This window comes from Sorex araneus, chromosome 1 (genome assembly GCF_027595985.1).
Source record: "Sorex araneus isolate mSorAra2 chromosome 1, mSorAra2.pri, whole genome shotgun sequence".
In the NCBI taxonomy this organism is placed as follows: Eukaryota; Metazoa; Chordata; class Mammalia; order Eulipotyphla; family Soricidae; genus Sorex; species Sorex araneus.
The window spans coordinates 7257474-7284671 of NC_073302.1; the positions used below are offsets into that span (position 1 = coordinate 7257474).

General features: G+C 46.9%; 1 protein-coding gene across 2 annotated transcripts in view; it reads left to right on the forward strand.

Annotated features, from left to right (window-relative positions):
- Nucleotides 1-3113: 3113 nt before the first annotated feature.
- SCAI (suppressor of cancer cell invasion) overlaps nucleotides 3114-27198 on the forward strand; it is a 148060-nt gene continuing 123975 nt past the window's right edge. The window contains exons 1-2 of one of the 2 annotated variants that reach the window (XM_055130261.1): nucleotides 3114-3267; nucleotides 3814-3858. In XM_055130261.1, the coding sequence (XP_054986236.1) occupies nucleotides 3215-3267; nucleotides 3814-3858 (98 nt within the window). In that variant the 5' untranslated portion in view covers nucleotides 3114-3214. The remainder of the gene's footprint in view (nucleotides 3268-3813; nucleotides 3859-27198) is intronic. The other variant, XM_055130266.1, reaches the window with a different exon arrangement.

The window sequence follows — 27198 nt, forward strand, 5'->3', positions numbered from 1 at the left end:
TTTGACTCTGAGCAAAATATTGTGGTTCTTTAAAGGCAATATTTATTGTTGTACTGTGTAGCCTGTACCCAGAACCATGCTCCATGAGACTACAGAACTTTCAGTCGTGTTTTTACAGTGTATAGCCACACTGATGAAATGTAGTAGTGACCACCATAAAGATTCGGAATGTCTCTTAGCATGATGACAAAACACAGTAGATGCTTGGGTTAGGGTGACACCATATCCCTTTCTTAGTAGTTTTCTATTTCCTTGTCAAGTCAGTTAATACATATACATTATCTTTTCTTTTGGGCTGGGGGATGCTCATAAGTGTAAGCTTAAGCTGAGTTGGATCACATCAAGTATTTCAAATTCCATGAAATTTAAGTTTTTAGTGTCAACAACGATTCATATTATCTAATTATATTTCACTTAATCCCTGGGTTCATACTGTTTCTATTTGTACACAAAAGCAGGTGCTTTTGTGTACAAATAGAAATAAGATATAAAAGATAGCATGGAGGTACTCAGAAGTGCTGGAGAGAATGTAGACTTTGGGACCAGATCTAGATAAAATCCCCACCTCTGCCAAGTAGTGACGGTAGTAGTAGCTATGCTGTATTGAGTATTGCACATGCCTTATTTTCTTCATCCCTTACTGTGGCTTTATAATTTCATTACCTCTTTCTTCTTTTTTTCTTCAGATGAAGAAACATGTACAATAGGCAACTTGTACAGAACTGAAACTATTCAAAAGGAATATGAAGAAGTACTCTTCCTGTAGGGCATACTAGAGTCTATTTTACGCCCCCAAGCAATATTGATTTGTGATAGCTATGCAACCCTGAGGAGGTCTGATTTTCTGAAGCTTAAAACTGTAGGCTGGAGAGCCAGTTCAATGGGCTGGAGCATGTCTGGCCTGCGGAAGGCTCGAGTTTGATTTTTTGGCACCCATGGCTGCTTTTTTTTTTTTCTTTTTGGGTCACACCCGGCGATGCACAGGGGTTATTCCTGGCTCTTCACTCAGAAATTACTACTGGCAGTGCTCAGGGGACCATATGGGATGCTGGGATTCGAACCCAGGTCGGCCGCGTGCTATCGCTCCAGCCCCTCCCATGGCTTCTTGAGTACTGTCACGAGTGACCCGAGTTCATGAGCATGGCCAGATGTGGCCATGAAACCAAAATATCACACCAAAAGTTATTTTAAGAGTTATCACACAAGGTTAACCTCAGGATTAGAAGTCCAGATAAAATTCCCAGTACCTGTTTCAAAGCTGCCCAAGTTGAACTTATTTGGAAGATACTTGCTAAGCATGTAGTGTGTGTACAAGCACAACTTTGGGGAAGAAAATGTTTGATATGCCTGGAATAATTGGGGAGGACTTAGGAAGTGTGAATTAAAAAGTGGGATGAAATGATAGACGCACCTTTTGGAGGGTTTGATTTTTGGAAGTGGGCACACAGTGGTGCTCAGGACTTACTCCTTGCTCTGTGCAGTAGGATCACTCCTAGTGGAACTCAGAGAACCATATCGTGCTGGGGACTGAACCTAGGTCTGCTGCATGCAAGGCAAGTGCCTTACCTGCTGTACGATCTTTCCGGTCCCCACAAAGATCATTTTTAACATCAAAGATGTAAAAAAAACATTTTATATTAAAATCCACTTTAAAAATGTCACTTGTGAAAAACTGCATCCTCAGTTTTGCTATTTCTAAAGCATGGTCAGAGGTTTGTCCTTAACTGTTGATGTAGTATTCTAGGTCAGTGCTCTCAGTCTTTTTATGTCTGTGGACTGGCCCCTGTCCTGCTGGTCCATCCACAGATTGGCTGATGTAATCAAGATGATAAAACCAGTTGAAACTTTTCTACCTTTAAGCCTCTGGACTGACACTTGTTTGTGAATCGGTGGTTGAGACCCAGTTAGGCTTCCATATTTTTTAATTTCTGGTTTTGGGGTCAGATCTGGCAGTGATCAGTGATTACTCCTGATTCTGTGCTCAGGGATCATTCCTAATGGGCTCAGGGGACCATATGGGGTGATGGGGATCGAATCCAGGTCGGCTCTGTGCAAGAAGCTCCTTACCCACTACACTCCCATTCCAACCCCAGGCTTTCGTACTTTTGATGTACAAAGTTCTTATAAAATAGGAGGAATTAAAAAAGTTCAGTACCTCCTCCCAGCTCCAAACAGATGGCCAGGGATCTGACAAGCAAAAACTATCCAAGAATAGAGAGGTTGAAGGTGATACCAGAGTAAAGGAAAAAATGCATATACTCATGAGCTATACCTTATTTTCAAGGATGATTTTATTAAAAGTCAAAGAGGAAAGGCAGCTAATACGGTGCTTCCGTGCTGGTAGTTTGCATGCTTGGGTCAGTCAAAAATAAAAATTAAAATTAACGTGTAGAAGTTGAAATATGCGGATCACGGACGGTTAGCACACATTCAAGCTCATTTATTTTAAGTTTTCAAAATGGAACACGTTGCTTTTAGTTATGGCATCAATCCTGTTGGCTTTCTTGATTTTTATGTTAATTTAAAAAATCTCATATTTTCTTAGAATCCTTCGCCTAGACTTCTTATCTTTTCTGCAAAGGACTGAATTACCATTTTGATTAATACTTCTGGCTGGGTCCTCTATGAAGAGTATCTGCGAGCCGAGAGACCATTCCACCAGCGATGTAGACAGGGACTGCAGAGCACATGCGCTGCTTCAAAATGAAGCTTAATTTGGAGAGTTCCCTCACGGTCGCACCTGCCCGAGAACTCTGAAAAATTGCAGAGCCTGACTTCTCCTGTTGGCAAGAGGCAGTGTTGGGGGGCGCCAGCAGGTGTGTGGGATGCAGGACACTCAGCTAGGGAACCTGCCAGCAGGTGTCTGGCGCCGGAGGTGCAGTTTCGACTCTCCGGCGCACGGTGGCGCGTAGGTCTCCCCGCTTCCACTTGCACTCCCTGAGGCACCTCCGCCGCCACCTGCCATCTCAACCAAACTCTGGGTGGCAGTATGTGACGGCCCGGGCGACCAATCAAGCTCCCGAGTTTCGGCCGCGCTGCGGCTCTAGCCAATGGGGGCCGAGCAGAGGCGCGGAGGGGGCGGGCTCCGCAGCAAGCCCGGCCGAGGCGCGAGGCCCTCCTCCCGCCTCTCCGCCTACTCCTACCTCCGCCGCCTCAGCTTCCCGAGCGCGCCCCGCGGCCGCCGGAGCAGCTCCCGCGGCGGAGCCGGAGCCGGATGGTCAGAGGAGCCCGGCAGCCCCAGCAGCCGCGGAGTCGCCTGGCCCCCAGGTGGCCCGGGGCGCGGGTGGAGGTCGGGGCGCGGGCGCGCGCGCGGGCCCAGGGGCAGCTGCTCCGGGCCGTGGCAGCGTCGGGGGCGCCGAGCCCCGGGGAGCCCGGCGGGGGTCGGGCCGGGGTGGGGGGGGTGGACCCGGGGCTCGGGCTGGGCGGGCGAGGCCGCGGGGGGCGTGTGACGGCGGAGCAGGGGGGGGCGATGGAATGCGGGGGGCGCGGGCCCGGAGGGGCGGGGTCCGGAGGGGGTGGGCACGGGGAGCGGGGAGGCCCGAGGGGCTTGCGGGGGTGACGAGGCAGACAATGAGGAGGTGGAGGTGGGCGGTTTGGGGGAGCAGGGCCGGGAGGCAGAACCGGGTCTGGGCAGGGCAGAGACAGTCGGGGGACCGGGAGCCCCGCTTTGCCCCTCGGGGTGCAAGGGGAGCCGGAGCTAAGCCTCGAGCCCGTCCCCCTGCAGGGGACACGTTCTTGACGGCACCGTAGGGCCCTGAGGTCGTCGCTGGCCGTGACTTTTAGTGACCGTCTTGTTTTCCGTTTGCCCTATAGACTGACTGGCACAGTGGAGAAACCACCTCGAAAACGGAAAAGCAGGTAAGGCCGAGCGCTGTCCCCGTGTGCTTCGTGTTTTTCCACTTGCTTGGCTGCTTTGCTCCCAGCCCGCGTCATTATATACTGCCAGTAGCCAGGTCTTTTTTTTTTTTTAATTTTTTTAAATTATTACTTATTTTACTTAGCTCCTTTCTTATGAATGGAACTATATGCAAGATCATCGGAGGCCTTCGAAGTACTTCCTGTACACTTTGTGCGTGTGTGCGTGTGTGTGCACGCGTGTGTGCATGTATGTGTGCAAAGCGTGCACCTGGGAGGGGGATCTAAGATAAGGGGAAAGAGATGCTTCATGGACAAATGCGAGGCATCGCTTTAGTCTTAATTTTAACACCTGCACCTTCTCTCTGGAAAGCTAGTGTTCAAGGAATGACTGTCATGAACCAGGACTGTGTGCAGTTGGTTTATACGGAGTTTTCTTCTGTAACCCCTGATGCAACCCAAGGAAGTATGGATCTTTATCACTGTTTTGCTGAGGAGAGAACTGAAGCATAGAGAAGCCAAATATTTACCCAGTCTGACAGTTGTTGGCCAGGATTTCAACCCAGACAGTTTGATCCTGATGCTTCATTGCTTCATTTGTATCTTATAATGTATCTAATAAATATGCAATTAAAACATATTTACCTGAGGCTGGAGAAGTAGTACAGGGGTTAAGGCATTTGCCTTGCATTGGGCAAACTTCACTTAGATCCGTAAGCACCATGCAGGGTAGGGATCTAAATGAACACAGAGCCAAGATAGCCCCTGAATACTGCTAGGTGTGCCCCCCTCAAAATAAAAAATAGGTTTTGGGGCCAGAGAGATAGTACAGCAGGTAAGGCTGTTGCCTTGCATGCATCTGATCTGGGTTTGATCTCCAGCACCACATATGGTCCCCAAAAGCTCTGCCAACATTGATCCCTGAAAACAGAGCCAGGAGCAAGCCCTGAGCACAGCTTAATTCCCGCCCCCATCAAAAAAAAGAAAAAAGGTTTCTCTCACTGGTACATAAGGCCTAATTTAAACACTTGGGCCATAGCACAATAACAGTCATCTTCAAACAAGTGAGTTTTTCATTAAGTTGCAGAGAAGGGCGTATACTTCCACAAACTTTTTTTTTTGAGGGGTGGGGGTGGGGGTCACACCCTGCTGAGCTGAGGGCTTACTCCTAGTCCTGTGCTCTGGTCACGGTGTCAGAGATAGCGCTAGTGTCGGTTTCATGCACTCTGGGCTCAGGTCCTGTATTTGACTGTGTTTCCCAGAACAAGAAGATAATAAAATTCAATTTTTTAGTTTATGTGCAGTAAAGCAAACACATGTTGAAGAGAAGCACAACTGTTTTTTGACTGTTAGACAGTCCTCAGAGTGGTGACACTAGTTTTTTAGGGGAAAAGCTTCCTAGTGGTGAATATAGTAGTGAATTTTGTTTTTTATAGACTTTCTGACTGATGCTCAGGAGCCCCAGGGCCCCTCCTGGCGATTCTCAGCCAACCTGGCTCCAGGTTCTCTCCTATGGCTGTGCTCTGTGCTGCTTTGGTCCTGTCGTGCCAGGGTGTACCATCTTGGCAGTGCTTGGGAGCTCAGGACCATACCCAGAGGTGCTCTCACCTCCAGGGCGACACTTAGTAACGCTTAGAGGATCTTGTGGTGCCAGGGATTGAACCGTGGTTGACTGTGATCAAGGAATATAAAGGCCTGAGCCTTTGTACTAACTAGTTTTCTAGACCTTATAATACAAAGTGTTTTAAAGACTGCTTTTTTTATTTTTGTTTTGCTTTTTGGGTCACACCTGGCAATGCACAGGGGTTACTCCTGGCTCTGCACTCAGGAATTACCCCTGGCAGTGCTCAGGGGACCATATGGGATGCTGGAATTGAACCCGGGTCGGCCGCATGCAAGGCAGATGCCTTTACCTGCTGTGCTATCACTCCGGCCCCTAAAGACCGCTTCTTACAATGCTTCGTAGTCCAGATTCAGGTAATGAACATAAGTCAAAGAGCTAAAGCAATGTGGTTTGGATCTGTGGCTCGCTGATGATTTTGCTAGGTTCAGAGAAGGATGGATAAGTTCCAAGGACTCTGCTTAATCCCCAGCGCTTAAATTGTGCCTGGCACCTCCAAACAGTTGATTGAATTATTGAATGATTGAATCCTTAACTAACTCCATGAATATTATCTTCTGTAATCAGATTTTGGTAAGCACTGGATAGTCATGAGTTTAAGCTTATATTCTCAGCTAGCAGTCATGAAAGCACATATTCTTTATGTCTGATTATGGTCAGATACTTCTCAGGTCAGGTCTTTGACCTCAACAGATAGCTAGCATAGATAAAGAAGTATTATGGACAAGAATAAAATTCCCCCACACCCTCTAAAGCAGGGATTGTTCTAAAAATCAAAAACAAAGTGGTCAGGTAAAATCTTACAAGGTGGATTATAATGAAAGGATCTAATGGTTGTAGTCAGAACTCCTTGCTTGTGGTTGGTGGGTCTGGGAACCTCCTCCCAGTTTGGGACTTGGGATTCACACCTGCTGGTGCTTGGAAACTGTGTGGTTGTCAAGACTGAACCCGGGTTTCTCATGCAGAATTTTTCTTGGCCCTTTGCACTGTCGCACTGTCTCCCTGGTCTCAGACTTTTGGGGTGTGTGTGTGTGTGTGTTTGTTTGTGTGCAGGCAGGCCCATCTGGGCTTAGGGCTTACTCCTGGCTCTGTGCTCAGGAATGACTCCTGGTGGTGCTTGGGGGACACTATATAGTGCTAGAGATCAAGTTTGGGTTGGCTGAGTGCAAGGCAAGTGCCTTATCTGCTATACTATCTTTCTGCCCCCAGATTTTTTTTATAGCTATCATTAACAGTTATATATGGTGACCAGAAAGCTCTCTCCCTTTTTTTTTTTTTTTTTTTTGTGTGTGTGTGTGTGTGTGTGTTGGGTGTTGGTGGGGAGGGCAGGGGCGGGTCCCCATACTCAGCAGGACTATATGTGGTACCAAGGATTCAACCATGTCTAAGGAACCAGAAGGACCTTAGCTCCTTTATTATCTCTCTAGCCCCTTCACATCAAATAATATGACTTTGCAGTGAGCACTGAAAAATAAATAGCTAAATATGGCTTTTAGTTTTCCTATGAGTTGGCCTGCAGAGTAGAGTTGTTTAATATCATATAACCTATTCTGCTTTGAAAATGGGGTATTGCAATTTTGATTTTAAGGTAGCGATATTAAGTCTTGTTAGTTTTTGAGCCATGCACAACAGTGCTACTGGCATATTCCTGACTCTGTGCTCAGGAATGATCTCTGGAGATGCTTGGGGGACTCTGTGTGGTGCCAGGGATTCTACCAGGATCAGCTCAACTGTGTGCAAGGCAAGCCACTTAGCCCCTGTATAGTCTCTTTGCCTCTTTTCCCCATTTAAGACAAAATTTTAGGTTGTAACACCGTGATTTACTAAGTTGTTCATAATATAGCTGCTTCAGTGTTCCACCACCAGTGTGACCTTTCCTCCACCAAAGTTCCCAATTTCCCATCTGCCCTACAAGTCTGCCCCCTTAAGCAGACACCAACATTTTACTTCGTATATTTGTTACAACACAAAGGCAAATGGAGTTACCAAAAACTTAGGTCAACAAGTCAGTTTGTGATTAGTGGTGTTTTTTTTTGTTTTTTTTTTTTTTGCTTTTTTGGGTATACCCAGCTATGCTCAGGGGTTACTCCTGACTGCACTCAGAAGTTACTCCTCAGGGGACCATATGAGATGCCGGGAATTGAACTTGGGTCGGCTGCATGCAATATCTGCTATACTATCGCTCCTGCCCCTGTGATCATTGTTTCATCTCACGATGGTGTTACTAAACTCAGGGAGAATTTGCTGGGCTGGTTGCTGCTAGCTGAGCCCTCTGTGTTACTGATTTTGTTCTTTGAGCTTGGTGGTTTTCTATTCAACTTTCCTGTCAGATTTACTGTGATCATAGGGGCTGTCAGTACTATAAAAGTTGAAGATATTGTGTAGCCACATATGCGACCACACAGTCCAGGAACTATAAAACTGGTGTCTTGGCAACTTGATGAGGCTCGGTGGTGGAGCTGGGCCATTTCTGTGTTGGAGGGTGTCGGGTGTGGCTGTGGGCCGCTGGGTCTTTAGGCAGAAATTTCCCCCATTTTATTTTTATTTTATTTTATTTTATTTTACTTTTTTGCTTTTTGGGTCACACCCGGCGGTGCACAGGGGTTACTCCGGGCTTTTTACTCAGGAATTACTACTGGCGGTGCTCAGGGGACCATATGGGATGCTGGGACTCGAACCCGGGTCGGCTGCATGCAAGGCAAACGCCCTACCCGCTGTGCTATCCCCCATTTTAAAGTCATTCTTTTTGATAGATATTAGTGACTAAGTTACTTTATTAAAGAAACAATTTTTTTTTTTTTTTTGCTGTGCCACAGTTGAATTATCTCTTGAGAACATTCCTAGTACAGACCAAGCCATAAGGCAGTTTAAGAAGCACTAAGTTCATTGGAGATTAGCAAGCACTTCACACTGTACTGCTATTGCCTTGTATCTTTTTTTCCCCCCACCAAAACTTATTTTTCCTTGTTTTAGTTCATATTCGTTAGCCCCAGCATTGAGGGGGTGCTCAGTAAAACTCTAGTGAACCAATAAATTAATTGGTGGCACAAGATATGTAGTACAGGGAGACTTTGGTGGTCCAGAATAATGTGATAGCATTTCAGGCCTCTGATAAACTGCTAGACTGAAAGGAATTTTAAGATGGGAAATTTGATATCCTTGTGGTTTTGGAACATGCTGAAGTCTTCGGTGTGTCTGTTCGCAATGTTTGGGTTCTGGGTTAGAGCAGTGTCTCCCAAAGTGGGCGGCGCTGCTCCCCAGCCTGCCTTCGCCTGGTGTGGGTGCTGGAATGATGGGAGCTTGTCATAGCGTTGGGCACAGTTAGGGGACGCTCTCTGTTGTCTGTTAGCTTCCCAGTGTGGACACAGAGTGCTTCTTCTTTTGAAACGGGGGCAGTAGGCCCTGTGAATTTGGGAGCCTCTTGGTCAGAGGGTATGTTCAGATCCTATGAGGAGCACGTCCCGTTTGGTTGTGTTCTTGTTAATTAATGCTTTCCTGGGTGATTCAGGTGACTACTCTTTTTTTTTTTTTTTTTTTTTGCTTTTTGGGTCACACCCAGCGATGCTCAGGGGTCACTCCTGGCTCTGCACTCAGGAATTACCCCTGGCCATGCTCAGGGGACCATATGGGATGCTAGGAATCGAACCCGGGTCGGCCGCGTGCAAGGCAGATGCCCTACCCACTGTGCTATTACTCCAGCCCCCAGGTGACTAGTCTTATTTTGTTTTTAGGGGGGTGTGGAGGGAGAGGTTTGGACCACACCCTGCAGTGTTCTGGAGCTGTTCCTGGCTCTGCTCAGGACCCCAGGCAGTTACCCCTGGCAGTGCTCAGGAAATCATATGTGGTGCTGGAGATTCAAACCAGGGTGTGGCAGGCACGGTACACACAAGGCAAGGGCCTTCCCTCCTGTCCGTCTCCCTGGCCCAGGTTAGGTTTTTCTGTTGAAGGCAGAAATCCCAGGTTTTAAGAAAAAAAAATTGGGGAGGCGGGGTGGGTGTGTGTGTATTGCCAGATGTTCCAGATTTTATTTTACTTATTTTACTCACCATGAGTTACAAGCCTAGGCATGTTGTTGTTGTGTGCAATTAATTTGAATTGCATTTGAATTCTAAAAACATATCAGTGTTTTCTAGTTCTAGGGCTAGAGACATGAATGAGCTATATAGTTCCTTGTGTGTTAGTAGCGAGGACAAATGAAGAAAAGCTGCGTAATGACTCTGTAAATACAAGGGCTTTCTCAGAATTCGGCATATTGATCCTGAGGACGGTTTCCACAAACATTGCCTGTAGTCCTTGAAGGTTGAGGAGGTTACTCTTGGCAGTGGTTTGATGTTGAGGTGACAGAGTGGAATCTGAATGTATCCTGACGTCCAGAATGCAGCTGAATTCAGCGTCTGAACCAGGGCAGGGCCCGGTGTGCAGAGATTGAGCCTAGGTTGTCACTGAGGGGTGACTATGCCTCCATGGTGCCTTTGATAATACCTAGAGACTTTGGGGGTTGCACACCCCATTGTGTTCTGGGCTCACCCTGGCTCTGAGCTCAGGGATCACCCCTGAGTGGTGTCTTGGGAACTGTATGGGGTGCCAGGGATCTAACCTGGGTCGGTTGCATGCAAGGCAAGCACCCTGCTCGCTATGCTATCGTTCTAGCCCATCTAGAGACATTTCTAGTTACTCTGAGTAGGGGTACGTGTGGGTATGGACTGGGAATACTGCTAAGCACCCTACAATAGATGGCATGGCCTCCTGTAGCTGAGAAACATCCAACCAAAATTATTACTTGATGCTGACTGAGGTTGAGAAAACTTGGACTAGAGAAAGTTTGAGGCCCAGCTCCTCCAAGTACTGCCTTTGGCTCGTGGGCAGAATATTTAACCTCTGAGTCTGTTCATTCTCCTGCAAAATGCAGATAATAATTTCACATACATTGTAGGATCATTGCTCTCTTTGAGTAGCATATAAACCGTACAGGAACGGAGATATTTGTCTTTTTTTTCTATTCTGGCGCCTAGAAGAGTGTTTCACCCTTATATGCATTTGGTAACTCTTTGTTGTAGTACTTAGTGAACACTTTTTTGAGAGGATTCAATGAAATAATTAATTGCATGATAATTGTCAAGGACTCAAAAGATGATAGCTGTGACTGTTGCTTATTGATTGGTTTTGGGATCACACCTGGTGGTTGTCAGGGGGGACTGTACTCTGGACCAGGGACAGAACCTGGGTTAGCTCTGTGCATACACCTTAACCCTGTCCTCTCTCTCCAGCCACTACTGTTGTTTAAATTATTTTTTCTTCTTTTTTGAAGTAAAAAAACATTTAATCTGAAGGGTTTTTGAGGAAGTGGAAGGAGGGAAAGCAAAGGGAGAGAGAGTAACACATTCAAGTAAGAACGCATACTTCTCCAAAGATGAGGAGACCCTCTGTACACATCTGACCCCACATGGCTCGGGCATCACGTGTGCTCGGCCATGTGGACACAAGCAGCACATGGGCTTGGGCTACATATATGCACGCTTGTTTTAATTTTTTTTTCTTTTTGGGTCACACCCGCAGATGCACAGGGATTACTCCTGGCTCATGCAGTTAGGAATTACTCCTGGCAGTGCTCGGGGGACCATATGGGATGCTGGGAATTGAACCCGGGTTGCTGTGTGCAAGGCAAATGCTCTACCCACTGTGCTATTGCTCCAGCCCCTTGTTGAAATTTTTTTTATTTATCTTTCCTTCAAGTCTTCTTAGTGAACAGTCAGCTTTATTGAAGTTTATTGATAATTTTAAGCATACAGTTTGCTAAGTTTTTGAGATTTATGTATAGTTCCTCAGCTGTCTATTGCATTTTTATAAAGTTGTTCACAATAATTCATTACATTTAATATTCAAACACCAATCCCACCACCATTGCACCTTCCCACCCCATATTTCGAATGTTTCCACCCCAAATCCAAACCGTGCCCTTCAAAGCGAACTGAAACACTTGGTTTTGTATTGCTTGTTATGAATATTCCACTAAAAATGGTCCAATAAAGGTTCCTCAGAGGAAAGTGTGTGAAGATTGTTGTATTTCATTGTGGAGCCACTAAGCCCTTGTATAAGAGATTACAAACATGTTTGTTAAACCCCATCAAATGTTGTGTGCTACTCTTGACACATCAGCGGTGTAGAGTATCAGAGGTCATGTGGCCACATTTGCGGCTGCACCCTCCAGGAATTCTGAAGTTTAGAATATGAGCTATCTGCTTTCAGTTGTGACCTAGAAGCTTTTGGAGTTGTTGCCCTCCTCCACCCCAACGAAACTCACAGTTCCTTGCGATCATGGTTCTGGCAGCCATTGTTGGTTATTTATTTTTTTTCCCTGTCACTATAGTCTGTTTTTTTCTAGAATTTCATGTATTTGAATCATTTATTTGTATAGCACATAGTCTTGCGACTAGCATCTTACACTTGGCATGGTGCTTTTGGGTTTATATTATTACTGATAAATGTAGCCAGTTCCTTTCTGTTGCTGAGGAGGTGGTCCATAATGTAACTCTCCTCTGCAGTTTGTTTTCTTGTTCACTTGAAGGGCTTTTGGCTTGCTTCTAGTTTCCATTAGTATGAATACAACTGTTGAGAACATTTGAGTGAGGTCTTTGGGCAGACATGTGTTTTTCATTTCTCTTGAGTCAATGTCTACAAGTGAATTGGCTGGTCTTACGGTATCTTTTTAACTAATTTTTTTTCTTTGCCTTTTGGGTCACACCCGGTGATGCTGGTTCATGCACTCGAGAATTAGTCCTGGCGGTGCTCAGGGGACCATATGGGATGCTGGGAGTCAAACCCGGGTGGGCCGTGTGTAAGGCAAAGGCCCTACCCACTGTGCTATGGCTCCAGCCCCTCTTTTTAACTTTTTTTTTTTTCTTTTTGGGTCACACCCAGCATTGCACAGGGGTATTCTTGGCTCTGCACTCAGGAATCACTCCTGGCGGTGCTCAGGGGACCATTTGGGACGCTGGGAATCGAACCCGGTTGGCTGCATGCAAGGCAAACGCCCTACCCGCTGTGCTATCACTCCAGCCCTGCTCTTTTTAACTTTTTAAAGATGTTTCCAAACTGTTTTCCAAAGTGGCCACACTGTTTTATAATCCTACTGGAATATATGGGATTCCATTTGTTTCACATTCTTGCCAAGAGTTGGTATTGTCATTGTTGTTAATTTTGCATTTTACTTTTTACATATTTTTCCCAACATTATTTAAACACTGTCGTTTATAAAGTCATTTATAGTACAGTTATTTCAGGCATTCACTGTTCCAGTACCAGTCCCTCCACCAGAGTCCTCCATCATTGTCCTCAGTTAGCCACCCACCACCCAGGCCTGCCCCCCTACTAGGCAAAAAATAAAGTATACAAATGGTAGCCCTGCACTATAGCACTGTCATCCTGTTCATCGATTTGCTCGAGCAGGCACCAGTAACGTCTCCAGTGTCAGCCTTGTTGTTACTGTTTTTGGCATATCGAATACGCCACGGGGAGTTTGCCAGGCTCTGCCGTGTGGGTGGAATACTCTTGGTAGCTTGCTGGGCTCTCTGAGAGGAACAGAGGAATCGAACCCGGGTTGGCCACGTGAAAGTCAAATGCCCTACCCGCTGTGCTATTGCTCCAGTCCATCCATAACTAAATGGTAAGAGGAATTATCAAAAAATATTTCAGTAAAAAAAAAAATTTTTATAAAGTTATAAATCTCATGGACAGGAGCGATGGCACAGCGGGTGGAACATTTGCCTTTCATGCGCTTGACCCGGGTTTGATTCCTCCGTCCCTCTCGGAGAGCCCAGCAAGCTACCGAGAGTGTCCTGCCCGCATGGCAGAGTCTGACAAGCTACCTGAGGCATATTCTATATGCCAAAAACAGTAACAAGTCTCACAATGGAGACGTTACTGGTTCCCGCTTGAGCAAATCGAAGAACAGCGGGACGACAGTGCTACAGTGCTATATATCTCACAGTGCAATTAACGAAGTCATCAGCTTGAGGATTTACTGAGCTGTTTGGTGCTAGTCGAGCCTTCCGTGATCTTATTTTTGTTTCCTGAGCTTAGCGGGCCTCTGCTGCTCTCAGTCTAACTTGCTGTGCTCCCACCGGGCTGTCAGTGCCGTGGGCTCAGGCAGCTGCGTGCCCCAAGGGCTTCAGGATCTGCAGCACTGAGACGAGTCTCAGGTTAACCCCTCCCAAGGAGGCCCCTGAGTTTTTAGCTCCCAGCTCCAGTACCTGGGATCTTCTTCAGCTTCGCATCTCCTGTGAGATCAGTCATGAGGCCATGAAGCCGGGCCGTTTACGTGACAGACACTGTGGGATGTGGGTCCATTTTTCAATTTAAAAATTTTGTTTAAAATTTATGTTTATTATTTGTTTTCTTTTAAACAGCTTTACTGAAGGGGGAGACAGCTCCGGAGAGAAAAGAGCACGTGCTTTGCTTTTATGCGTGCTTTCATATGGAACTACAGATTGCTTTTTGTACTCTGGAAGCATCCCCCACCCCCGCCCATGCTTTTGTTGTTGCTGTTACATTGCCAGGCCCAGGGGTCACACACATGCCTGGTCGTGGTGCTTGCCGTGGGGCGAGCCGTCGTCACACGCCGGGTTGTGGTTCTCACAGACCCAGCGTCGGTGCCCACCATCGAGTGGCACACGCTGGCACATTCCCTCTGTGGCAACTGTCTGGCGCTGGGTTCCTGTCCGTGGTGATCACACATTGGTTTGTTTGTTTTGGGGCCACAGCTGGCGCTGCTCAGGCCTACTCCTAGCTCCGTGCTCAGGGATCACTCCCAACAGGCTCCGGGGACCCTCGGGATTGCTTGGAGATCAAACCTGGGTCAGCATGTGCAAGACGCCCTACCTGCTGTCTGTCGCTCCGGCCTGGGGCTCACACATCCTGAGCTCAGTGCTTACTGGGGGTTGGCAGCTCTTTCATTGTGTCTGCGGGGCCTTGGAGGTTGCAGACCCTGTGAGTACCCAGTGCCTGGAGCCCTGGCCCTGACACATGGATCGCCAGGCGGCACCTTTTGGATCACATCTGGCAGTGCTTAGGCATTACTCCTGGCTCTACACTCAGGAATTACCCCTGGCGGTGCTCAAGGGACCATATGGGATGCAGGGAATCGAACCCGGGTCAGCCACATACAAAGCAAACACCCTACCACTGTGCTATCGCTGCGACTCTAAGTGGCCCTTGTGGCCTCTGAGCCAGCCTGCAGGCTCTTGGAAACATTCTTTATCAGGTGTCGCTATTCCCTTGAAGTTTTAGCTGCCGTTTCCCTTTCCTTGCTTTGGTTTTGGGGTCGCATATGATTCAGCGTGGGCTTGAAAGTCCTTCCTTTCTCTGCGTGTTCTTCTATGGTGCTTGTAGGACCATGTCCGGTTTCTGCCATGCTGAGTGTGTGTTCGAGCCTGTGAGTCATCTCTTTGGCCCCTGTTTCATTTTCTTCGTAGTATTTTGAGGGGCTTTAAAGAGCTTGATATTAGGGTGAAGAGAATGCTTTCAATTGAGATGACATATATATGGAGGTCATGAGCTGGAGTGCTGGGTCAGCGGGGAGGGCACTTGTCTTGCAGCCAACCTGGGTTGGATCCCCCGAATCTGCCAGGTCCCCTGGGTGAGAAACAGAGCTTCTGGAGGTAGATGGAAATTGGGACGGAAAGTGCAGTTTCCCCTCTGCACCAAGACACAGAACACCTTCTTGTTTGTGAGCCTTTGCCTCAGTGTCCAGAAATGTGATCCTTTGGTAGAATTTTTTCTTTTTCTTTTCCTTTTGGATTTTGGGCCACCCCTGAGCAGTTCAATGCACAGGGATCACTCCTGTGGGCGTTGGGAATGAGCTGGGATCGGCTCATCCAGGCACACAGCCCTTGGACTATCTCTGGCCCCATCAAAGTCCTGTGGTTTTGGTTTTGGTTTGTTTTTAGTTTATTTTTTGGTTGGTTTGTTTGTTTTGAACCGGTCTTGGCAATACTTAGAGCCTCCTCTGTGCTTGGGGACCACACGGCACCAGGCACCAAACACAAGCTCCTGTATGCGAAGTCCGCCAGGGAGGGCGCAGTGTGGCCCTTGAGTTCCATCATTCTGTCCATCTGTCTCGCTCTGTTTCTCTGTCTCCATCTCTGTCTCTATCTTTCTTGCCTTCCTTCCTTCCTTCCTTCCTTCCTTCCTTCCTTCCTTCCTTCCTTCCTTCCTTCCTTCCTTCCTTCCTTCCTTCCTTCCTTCCTTCCTTCCTTCCTTCCTTCTTTCCTCCCTCCCTCCCTCCCTCTTTTCCTTCCTTCCTCTCTTCCTTTTATCTCTGTCTCTCTCTTTCCTGGGGGCTGGCTTGTGGGGTGCACACCCTGCCATCATTGGAAACCATTCCCAGTGTAGTGCTGAGGCAGGAGGGAGTGGAAACCAGTGGCGTGGGGGAGGGGCTCAGTTAGGGCCTTCACGCAGGAAGCATGTGCTTCAGCCCTTAGCTCCATCTCTCTGGCAGAGCCATTTCTTCTTTTTTTCCCCTTCAGTTTCTTTTTAACCACATCTGGTGGTGTTTAGGGTTTACTCCTGACTCTGTGCTCAGGGAACACTCCTTGCCGTTCTCTGGGGCCATATGAGGTGCTAGGAATCGAACTGGGGTTGACCACATGCTCCTGTACTGTCTCTCTCGCCTCAGCAGAGCTTGCACACTCTCTCTCTCTCTCTCTCTCTCTCTCTCTCTCCCTCTCTCTCCCTTCTTCCTTCCTTCCTTTCATCCATCCTTCCTTCTTTTTTTTGGGGGGGGCAACACGTGGTGGTGCTCAGGACTTGCTCCTGGATCTGCACTGAGGAGAGCCTGGAGGCTCATGGGGGAACATGTACCGTGCTGGGTATCGAACCCAGGTCGGTAGCGTGCAAGTCAAGTGCCTGCCTGCTGTACTATCTCTCTGGGCCCAGATATTAAGGTCTTCAAATTTTAAAATTTATTTTTAGTAAAATGGTTTCATTTAGGCCAAAATGACAGAGAGAGAGAGGGAGAGAGAGAGAGAGAGAAAGATAGATAGAGAGAGAGAGAGAGAGAGAGAGAGAGAATATGCTGGGTATACTTCATATTGAGATGCAAGTTAATCTCTAAGATAGATAAATGCTTTAAGAATTTTTAAGCATATGGTTTTCCCACTCTTTTTTTTTCTGTTTATTTGTTAATGAAAGGATGTATACTTTTAAGAATTTCCTCCCATCTGAGTATTGAGTTCTCTGTGAAGTTGAGGGAAAATTTGTGTACAGTGAATTTTACTTGGTGTAATCAGTTCTGTGAACCTTGGCGTGTCTGTGAAATACTGCGTATTCCAGCTACATTTGTATAGAAATTTCCTTCAGTTCCCCCAATTATTTTCTGTCCTCATTAACCAGTTAGCACCCCTGAGCAGTTTCCCACAGTCTGAGTTTGCTGACTCTTTCCCTGGGGTCCGGCGGCCAGTGGCGTCATTCCCCGTGAGTCTTACAGTTTGCCAGGCAGACCTGGTCCTTTCGACTTGGTAAGCTTTAGGTTTCTTCTTCCTCTTCTTCTTCTTCTTTTTTTTTTTTTAAGGAATGCTTCATAGATGTGGAATCCTCGTGCACCATGGCCTCTCTTTTTGCATGCTGGGAACCAGGGGACCAGATGTAGTGCCAGGAATTTGAACCAGGCCTGGCAGCACGCCAGCCTCCTGCCCGCCTCAGCCTCCTTGGCCCCTTGCGTTATGTTAAGATCCTGAAGTGTAGGTAATTTGTGGTGCTAATTATGACTGCATCAGTTGAGAGATTAAACGACCAGTCCCTAACTTAAAAGGATGGATTTTCTGTCCGACCAGGGTTTTTCTTTGGGAAGGCGGGGGCACTGGAGACCCCCTGGCAGAAACACATGGTTACATGAATAATCGCTTAAAAGTTTATTAGCTTTAGGAGAGTTGGACCTGGGAAATTTGGGAGATGTTATTGATGGAAAAATCTTTTTTGGGGGTGTGGGCGGGGACATCCAGCTATGCCCAGTGCTTACTTCTGGCTCTGTGCTCAGAGATCGCTCCTGGCGAGGCGTGGGGCACAGATATTTGGTGCCAGGGATCACACGCGGGTTGGCTGCATGCACAGTACCTTTCCTGTCGACTAGCTCACTGGGCCCTGCTGGAAAAATCTAATGTTTCGATTGAGCTGCTTCTTTGGAACTTTTTTTGTCTTTTTTTTGGACACTGTCCAGTATCCATATTGAGTTATCTCATTAGGCTGGTAAATTGACCTTCTAATCTTCGCAAGATCAGATACCATCGCAGTGTTTTCTTTCCTTTTGATGAAACTCAATCCAGCACTGGGACGTCTCCCCGCACCCACTGGGCTGGGAAGGTGACTCGGGCTGGGTGCATCTGGGCACGCAGCAACCTCCAGTTCATTCTCCTGCACTGCGTGGTCCCCGAGGAGCACTGGGTGTGTTCCCCTCTGCCCCCCCCCCACCCGCCAGAAGACTTCATCCTCAGTGATTAGGAAAGGGTGTCTCCCTCTCTTTGTGGTCATGCATGAATTTGAGGCTTACGAGGTGCAGAGAGGCTTAGTTTTCAGTCGTTGTAGCTGTGCTGAAGAGGAGATTTCTCCCTCCATGCCCTGAGGCTCTGCTTGCTCACAGACAATTCAGACACAAGGTTCTTTGCCAGGTCGGGGGAGTCTGGTGTAGCGTTTTCAGCTTTCCTAGGTGCAGCCACACCTGTTCCCTCCTGATGACTTGTCATTTATCCTAGACACTCCCCCCCTTTTTTTCTCCAGGTCTCCAAAGAACGCCTTCCCTTCCTTGCTGCATCATCCATTTCTTTTTTTCCCTCCTGGTTCCTGCTGCCCTCCCCTAGAAGGTGGTATCTTTCCGCGCTTCCCTCAGCACCAACTCCTCCAGGAGTTCGCATTTCCAGAGAACAAACACAGGACTCCCTGGAGGCCGACTGTCTTCCCGGGGGGCTGGGGGCATGAGAATGAAACAGTCATGGATGTCAGAGTTTAACCAGTGACTTTTTTCCCCTTCAGTAATTCTTAGTCCTGATACTGTTTCTGGACCCCGCCCAGCAGGGCTCCGAGGCTGCTTCTGGCGCAGTGCCCAGGGGTGTTCTGCTGTCCCTGGGGGCCATGCCTTGCTGGAGGCTGAGCCTCGGCCTCCTATATACAAAGTATGCGCTCAGTCCTTTGAGCCATCTCCCTGCCTCTCCCAGAGTGGTCTTTTTTTTTTTTTTATTTAAGTATATTTTTAATGTATCACTGTGAGGTACAGTTACAGACTTACAAACTTTTGTGCTTCTGTTTCAGTCATACAATGATCGAGTAGCCATCCCTCCACCAGTGCCCATTCTCCACCACCAATGTTCCCAGCATCCCTCCCCCCCCCGCCTCTGTGGCAGATGCGTTCCCTTTTGCTCTCTCTCCTTTTGGTTGTTGTGGTTTGCAATACAGGTATTGAGTGGCCATCATGTTCAGCCTATAGCCGACTTTCAGCACACATCTCCCATCCTGAGCTCTCCAAGCATCCTGTACTTGGTGTTCCCTTCTCTATCTGAGCTGCCTTTTCCCCTGCCTAGCAGGTGAGGCCAGTTTCCAAGCTGCGGAGCAATCCTCTGGCCCTTATCTCTACTATCCTTAGGTGTTAATCACCTCTTCTGTTATTTTGTATTCCACGAATGAGTGTAGCCCTTCTATGTCTGTCCCTCTCTTTCTGACTTATTTCACTTAACATGATGCTCCCAGAGTGGTCTTTAATTTTATCTATAAATTCTTTGATTTTCCTGTTTAAAACGTTTTTGATTTGGGCTCTACCCAACAGTCCTCAGAGGTTCTTTGGACCTCTGGCCTTGCTCCACAGAGAACAGAGCAGTGCCGGGGGCTGCTCTCCCGGCTCCCGGCCCCAAGCATTGGCATCTGCCTCTGATCGACATTATCAGCACCCATCAGTGTACATCTGAGCCCTCCACCCACCTCACCCCCCTCAGCCCCGTCCTTTCTGGTCACCTTCAGTTCTGTTTTCTGATTCTGAGAGTTTGTTTTGTTGTTTGTATTTTTATTTCTTTTTATTCTGCATCTGAATGAAATCATGTAGGGTTTGTCATTCTCTGATTTTGTTTCACTTTCGGTCTGTAGTGTTCTAAAAAGGCAAGATTCTATCCCCTAGCTGAGTGGTAGTCCATTGAGTGCCACGCCCTGACTTCGTGAGCTCTTCATTGGCAGTCATATGCTTAGGTTGTTTCCATATCTTGACAACTGTAAAATTATAAATTACACTGAAATGAACATAGGTGTGTGTCTGTACATGCAGAAGTATGTATGTACCTTTTTGGTTTTGTTTTGGGACCACCCACCCAGCTATGCTCAGGGATGACTCCTGCCTCTGCACTCAGAAATTAGCTCCTGCAGTGCTTGGGGACCATATGGGATGCTGGGGCTTAAGCCCAGATTGACCACATGCAAGGCAAGCACCCTACTCACGGTATCACTGTACTGTCTCTCTGGCCCCAATGTATGCATTTTTTTTTTTTTTTTTTTTTGCTTTTTGGGTCACACCTGGCGATGCTCAGGGGTTACTCCTGTCTCTGCACTCAGGAATTACCCCTGGCGGTGCTCGGGGGACCATATGGGATGCTGAGAATCGAACCCGGGTCAGCTGAGTGCAAGGCAAACGCCCTACCCGCTGTGCTATCATTCTAGCCCCCTGTATGCATCTTTTGATGTTAGTATTTTTTTAGCTTTTTGGGTCACCTCTGGCAATGCACAGGGGTTACTCCTGGCTCTGCACTCAGGAATTACCCCTGGCGGTGCTCAGGGGACCATATGGGATGCTGGGATTTGAACCCGGGTTGGCCTCGTGCAAGGCAAATGCCTTACCCGCTGTGCTATCGCTCCAGCCCCGATGTTAGTATTTTTGTATTTAGATAAATAATGCAGAATTTAAATTCCTGGATGGCATAGCATTTTTAATTATAATTTTTTTGAAAAATTGCTGTGCTGCTTATCATTGTGACCTCAATGCTAATCATATCAAGATGGTGTTAGAATGAAAAGCAGACATACAGATCAATGGCACAGCATAGCAGGCCCGGGAATAATGCCACAAGTGTGGACACATAATTTACCACAAAGAAGTCAAGTATATGCAGTGGAGAACAGAAAGTTTTTTCAGTAAACAGTGATGGGAAAACTGGACAGCCACATGCAAAAGAGTGGAACTAGATTATTATCTTGTACAAGACCCCGAGAATTAGTTCACAGTAGATTAAAGACTCTAATGTAAGACTGTGAAGCCACAAAGTCATAGAAGAAAAGACAGACAGTAGAACTGCGTGAGAGCAGTCTTTGCAGGGTCTTTGTGGACGACAGAGGAGCAAAAGCAAACCAAGCCAGTGGCGCTCCAGGAAAGCCAACTGTTGGCACCAGAAAGGCTTCGTCACCAACATGGGAAGGCAACCTGCTTCGTGGGAGATGTTTGCGGATTATTTACCCAACAATGTGAATATCCAAAACATAGGAAGATCTTCTACAACTCAATGGCAGCCATAAAAAGCCTGATTAAGTTTTATATCCATGGAGATTTTTATTATAATCTTTCAATGCAGAAACTTAAGTAGTATCTATAATATAGATACTGACATATAGACAGATACTGATATACACATACACACACACACACACACACGTGTGTGTGTGTGTGTGTGTGTGTGTGTATGCATAGTGTTTGTTTTGGGGAGGTGTGGCACTCAGGCCTACCCCTGGACCACTTCTGTTGGTGTCAGGGAACCATATTGGGTGCTGGAGATTGAACCCAGCTTGGCTGCAGGCGAGGCAGGTGCCCTATCCACTGTAGTATCTCTTCAGCCTCAGTATCTGTAACATATTTTCTCATATAAAACCAGTATTCCCTTTCTTAGGATAAATCACACTATTATACTTTCATAGGCCTAGTCAGATTTTCCCCTTAAAATTTTCTCATTTCTCTTCACTCTTTTTTTTTATTGGTTTGCTTTTAGGCCACACCTGGCAGTACTCAGGGTTACTCTGGTTTTGCACTCAGGAGTCATTCCTGGCGGTACTCAGAGTACCGGGTATGGTATGTGTGAGTATGGCCATGCCCGGGATCAAAGCCAGGTCTGCCATGTGCAAAGCAGGTGCCTCACCCACTGTACTATCTCTTCAGCCCCAATTCTCTCCATCTTACTAAAATTTATGTTTGTAGGGTTTGTCTATTTCATGTAAATTTTAAGGTGCATTTGCACAGAATTAGTAATAATGTCAATTTTTAAAAATTTTACATATCTCTAAAAAAAGTTTTTGAAAAACATTTTACTTTAACAACTTACTGATTTACAATTTTGTGGAATTTCACAAGATTAGCTCTGTTATCTATGTGTAGGTAACATCAGTTCCCCAATAAAAACAAAAAATGTTATTATACCCGTATGTAGGATAAAAAAGGAATGTGGTAAGGGAACAACAAGTGGTCAGAGTCATCAAAACTGAAAGTGTTGCCAGGGCCAGAACTCCAGCACTGCGGGTAGGGGTTTGTCTTGCACCTGGCCCACTAGGCTCCGTCCCCAGCGTCCTGTATGGTCACCCAAACCCTGCCGGGAGTAATTCCTGAGCACGGAGCCAGTAGTAAGCCCTGAGCATCACTGGGGGTGGGCCCAAACAAACAACATCCCTCCCCCAAAAAGCCCCTGAAGATTTTCTCTGTACCTCTGAACGTAGGTGGGGGCGTGGGGGCAGGTGGGTTGGGAGGACCCTTGGGACACTGGTGGACTGAAGCCATGGGTGTGGTAAGTGTCATTAACGGATTGGAAATCCCATTTCCTCAATTAAAATGGATTTTAAACCACACTTAGAAAGTTCTCCCAAGATGACGAATGGGTGACAAACTGGCGTTCGGAAAGGTGTTTATCATCACTCCTTAGGGAAATGTGAATCCAAACTGCAGTGAGGAATCTCCTCACACTTGTCGCATGCCTGTGAGAATGTGGAGACAGGGCGCCTGGTCCTTGCCGGGTAGGTCCGTTAGTGACACCGGGGAGGGCTGAGTGTGAGTAACCCGGGTCCAGGGGAGGGCGAGCTGCTCCTTCCCGGCCCAGGCCTTGCGGAGACCTCTTGGCTTCCGGGCTTGCTTGCACTTGCTCTGCTTTTCTCGGGAATTGCGTCCTCTCCGGGATTTGAGGCAGCCCAGGGCAGAGGGAAGGGAGAGGGGGTTTCCGGGTTGTGAAGCCACTGAGGCAGCCCCTGGGGAGGGCGAGCCACACGGTAAGCCATTGATCGGGATCTGCCGGTGACCGCGAGTGAGCCTGAGGCGACCACAGCCCCAGCCAACAGCCTGACTTACTGTCCAGGCTCTTGAGATCTGAGTTCTGGGGGCCTGTGTTTGCCTTGGAGAAAGCCCTTTCTCTCTACTCAGCACTGGAGGGTAGATCGGGGGTGGGGGGGGTGCGAGGGTGGAGGAGAGGAGAGGAGAAGAAAGAGGACGGGAGGAGAGAAAAGGAGAGGAGAGGAGAGAGAAGGGGAGGGGACGGGAGAGGAAAGCTTGAAATTAGTTGCCATTTGATTGAAGTCTTTGAATCCTCCTGGTTTTTGGCCTGTGGGAGGTTGTTCTTGGCGTTGCTTGGGCGACCATGTGGTATCCGGGATCGAACGTGGGCCGCCGCCATGCAGGACGTGCATACTGACCCTGTGAGTCATCTGGCCCTGCAAACCTAACAGCTCCAGGACTGGCCTGCATGCCTTCTGTCTGGGAGCTCAGGCCATTCCAGGCCCCACATCTTGCATGGTCTCCTGAGCACTGTAGTATGTAGCTAAAAAAAAAAACCAAATTATTTTTTGTGGGGAGGGCACACCCAGCAATTCTCAGGGGTTACTCCTGGTTCTACACTCAGGAATTTACTTCTGGTGGTGCTGGGGGACCATATGGCGTGCTGGGGATTGAACTTAGGTCAGCTACATGCGAGGCAGGTGCCCTACCTGCTGTTCAGTCTCTTCAGCCCCTCCTTCCTTTTTTTACTCTGAAAATTTGATTCCTTTTCTTCCTTCCCCTCCCCTTCCCCTCCTCCCTCTCCTCCATTTTCTCCTCCTCCTCTTCCTCTCCCTTCTCTTTTTTCTTTTCTCTTGTCTCTCCCCCTCTTCTTTCTTTCTCTCTTTCTCTCTTTCTTTCTTTCTTTCTTTCTTTCTTTCTTTCTTTCTTTCTTTCTTTCTTTCTTTCTTTCTTTCTTTCTTTCTTTTTCTTTCTCTTTCTTTCTTTCTCTCTTTCTTTCTTTCTTTCTTTCTTTCTTTCTTCTTTTCTTTCTTTCTTTCTTTTTTCTTTTTTTTTTTTAGTAAAGTAAAATATTTTAAGAAATTTACATAGAAAAATGTGAGGGAAGAGAAAGAGATACGTGCCCCGGAGAGAACCCAGTGTCTCCAGGCCGGAGACTGCGTCTGCATCTCAGGTGGAGATGTGGCCCATCTCCAGGTTGGAGAGCAGCCTGCTTTTTTTTTTTTTTTTAAAGGATTTTTACTGCCAGCAACAATAGAAAATGAAATGATTGAATAAAGATTTCTGCATTTTAGAATTGAGTATTTTTTAAAAATGTAGAGAATGAAATGATTGAATAAAGATTTATGCATTTTAGAATTGAGTATTTAAAAAAACTGTATTGCATGTTACCAAAAACAAGGTTTCCCTAACCTTTGTTGCGTTAGTAAGAAAGGTAAGTGAGGGGCTGGATCGATAGCACAGCGGGTAGGGCGTTTGCCTTGCACGCGGCCGACCCGGGTTCGATTCCCAGCATCCCATATGGTCCCCCGAGCAATGCCAGGAGTAATTCCTGAGTTCAGAGCCAGGAGTAACCCTTGACATCCTTGAGTGTGACCAAAAATGCCAAAAAAAAAAAAAAAAAAAAAAGAAAGGTAAGTGAGAAAAGCTGCTTTTTCAAGCGGCTGCTGGACTAAAGGCAGCGGGCAAGTGATGTGCAAAGTTTCTTCCAAATGTTCTCTTTTTAGTGAGAGAGAACTCATTTTCCTCATTTTACCTTTCTTTTATTCTGGAAAGTACCTCTCCCTTGCCCCTCCCTGTCTTGGTTGTCCCTGCTGCTTGCCCTGAAGAGAATTCATCACAGGAGATGGGAAGCTTCAGGTTATTGTTTTCAGTTTCTTTATCCTTTCCTTCTTGTCGGGAGAATCCGCTTCACAAAAAGCAGTACGTGCTATGAATACCTCCAGCATATTCTGACATGTAACCGTATCATGGGACAGCCTCTATGTCCCGGCCATGTCTGCAGCACCAGCGTTCATGCCTCATGGTCTACTCAGTGTGAGCCTGACGCACCCCCTTCCTGGTGCTGAGGCCTGGCCCCATTTCTTAGTTAAGGCCAGCCTTCATTACTGACTCACTTGGAGTCTGGGAAGCATGACTCCAACCATGCGTGTTGTCTAGGGCTGGGTCACAGAAACACCACACACTTCCTACTCCTCCTTTTAGGAACCCAGCTACCATGCTCTGTTGTGAGTTGCTCAAGTGACTGGAGAAACTGGCACTGCACATGCTCCGTGAGGGACCTGCAGGGATTGAACCTGGGTCAGCTGCATGCAAGGCAAGTGGCATGCCCACTGTGCTACACTCTACACTCCAGCCCCTAATTTACTTTTTTTTTTCTCTTTGGGTCACACCCAGCAATGCACAGGGGTTGCTCCTGGCTCTGCACTCAGGAATTACCCTTGGCAGTGCTCAGGGGACCCTATGGGATGCTGGGATTCGAACCCGGGTTGGTCGAGTGCAAGGCAAATGCCCTACCCTCTGTGCTGTCACTCCAGCCCCTCTTTTGTATTTTTAAAAGAGGGAGGTGAAGGGGTAATCACAGAAAGATTGTACTCTGAGGTGATGGTGTAAATGCCCCCTAGAGGCTAGGGACAGAGGGGCGGCGCCAGTTCTGAAGACAGACGTTGAGGAATCAGTCAACGCGTCCTAGATTCCTCAAGTCTCAAAGGCTGAGGTCTGAACGGCCACTTTGGATAAAGGCTAGGGAGAGGGGGCGAAGGCTTGCCCAGACAGCAGGAAGTGCGTGCAGGAGTCTGGCCTGGAGGGCGAGTAGCATTTACGGATAGACCAGCAATGATGCGTCAACTGCATGAAGCTTTGTCACTAGCTATTTCGTAAAAAACAGTAAATATACCCTTTATAGTTATAGAACGCACGCCATAACTGTGTAGCTCTTTCTCAGTTCTCTCTGTGTTTCTATCAGTTCTGAGTTGTTTAGGATTTAGGTTGACTAGAGAGTTGAGTAAATGAACTAAAGGGAAGCACGGGACCAAGTGAGTGGAATTCCCAGCACACTGGTGCTTCTCGGCAGATAAGGCTTATGTTTGTTGTTTCATTAGGAGATAGTGTTATTCCCAATTACAAAGAGAGAAGTCAAGACTCACGGAAGGAAAGTAATTTAGTCTAGTGAGACAGCTAGCAAGTGGCACAGCTACACAAGCCACTTTTTATTTTTTGTCTGCCTTGATACAATTCCTGCTATTACAGTTAAAATAATGACATTGAAATATAATCAGAAAAACTGTGGTAGAGATAATTTCCTCTGAGGATTATTAAAATCCCATAAGTAAAGTTAAAGCAACACTTGATATATACGTGTCTGTTTTCAATAGCTTCATACTTTGAAACCGTTATTTTCTGTAACTGGCCAATTTCTATAATTGGGATATTGTAATCTTATCTGGCATTCTTCTCTAATATTCAGATAATTAGGTAAAAGTGGCTGTTCTGAGTGGAGTGATTTTTCACTTTGAAGTGTCAAAAAACATCGAGATCATTGAGAGTGAAAAGAATTTTGTTAGTAAAGAGTTCATGTTATTGCAGATCTCTTTGATATAAGCTTTTAGCCGCTGTGGTTTACAAAACTGTTAAACGGTAAGATTTCCTACATAAACGTTCTAGCACCACACCCGTTCGTCAATGTCCACTTCCTTCCATCATTGTTCCAGTGTCCCCCTCTTCCGCCTGTGGTAGCTTTCTACTGAAGACCAGTTCTCTGTTTTTTTTTTTTTTTAATTTATTCTTTTATTGAATCACCATGTGGAAAGTTACAAAGCTTTCAGGTTTAAGTCTCAGTTATACAATGCTCGAACACCCATCTCTTCACCAGTGCACATATTCCACCACCAAGAATCACAGTATACCTCCCCCCCACCCCCCACCTTCCCAGCCCCCCACCCCGCATGTGTAACTGGACCAGTTCTCTGTTTTTGTTGCCTTTGGGCATTTGTTACTCCCATAGAGTATTTCTTTATATCCTGCTTTATGAGAGAGATCATTCCATATCTGTCCCTAGCCTAACTTCACCCCATGGATACTCTCCAGATCCATCAAGTAGCAGCAAACTGCATAGTTCTATTTTTTCTTTCTTTCTGTCTTGTTTTTGAGCCGCACCCAGTGATGGTCAGGATTTACTCCTGGCTCTGTGCTCAGGACCACTCCTGGTGGGCTCAGGGAACCATACAAGGTGCCTGTGATGGAACCCAGGTCAGCTTTGTGCAAGAAAGACTATCTTTCTGGCCCTGCTTTTATCTTTTCTCAAAGTCCAGTAGTATTCCATTATGTGTGTACATCATAGTTTCTTTATCCAGTTTCCTGTTCTTGGACATTTGGGTCGCCTGTAGGTTTAGTCTACTGTGAGTAGTGCCGCAGTGAATGTAGGAATGCAGATATCGTGACAACTGAGTGGTTTTAGGTC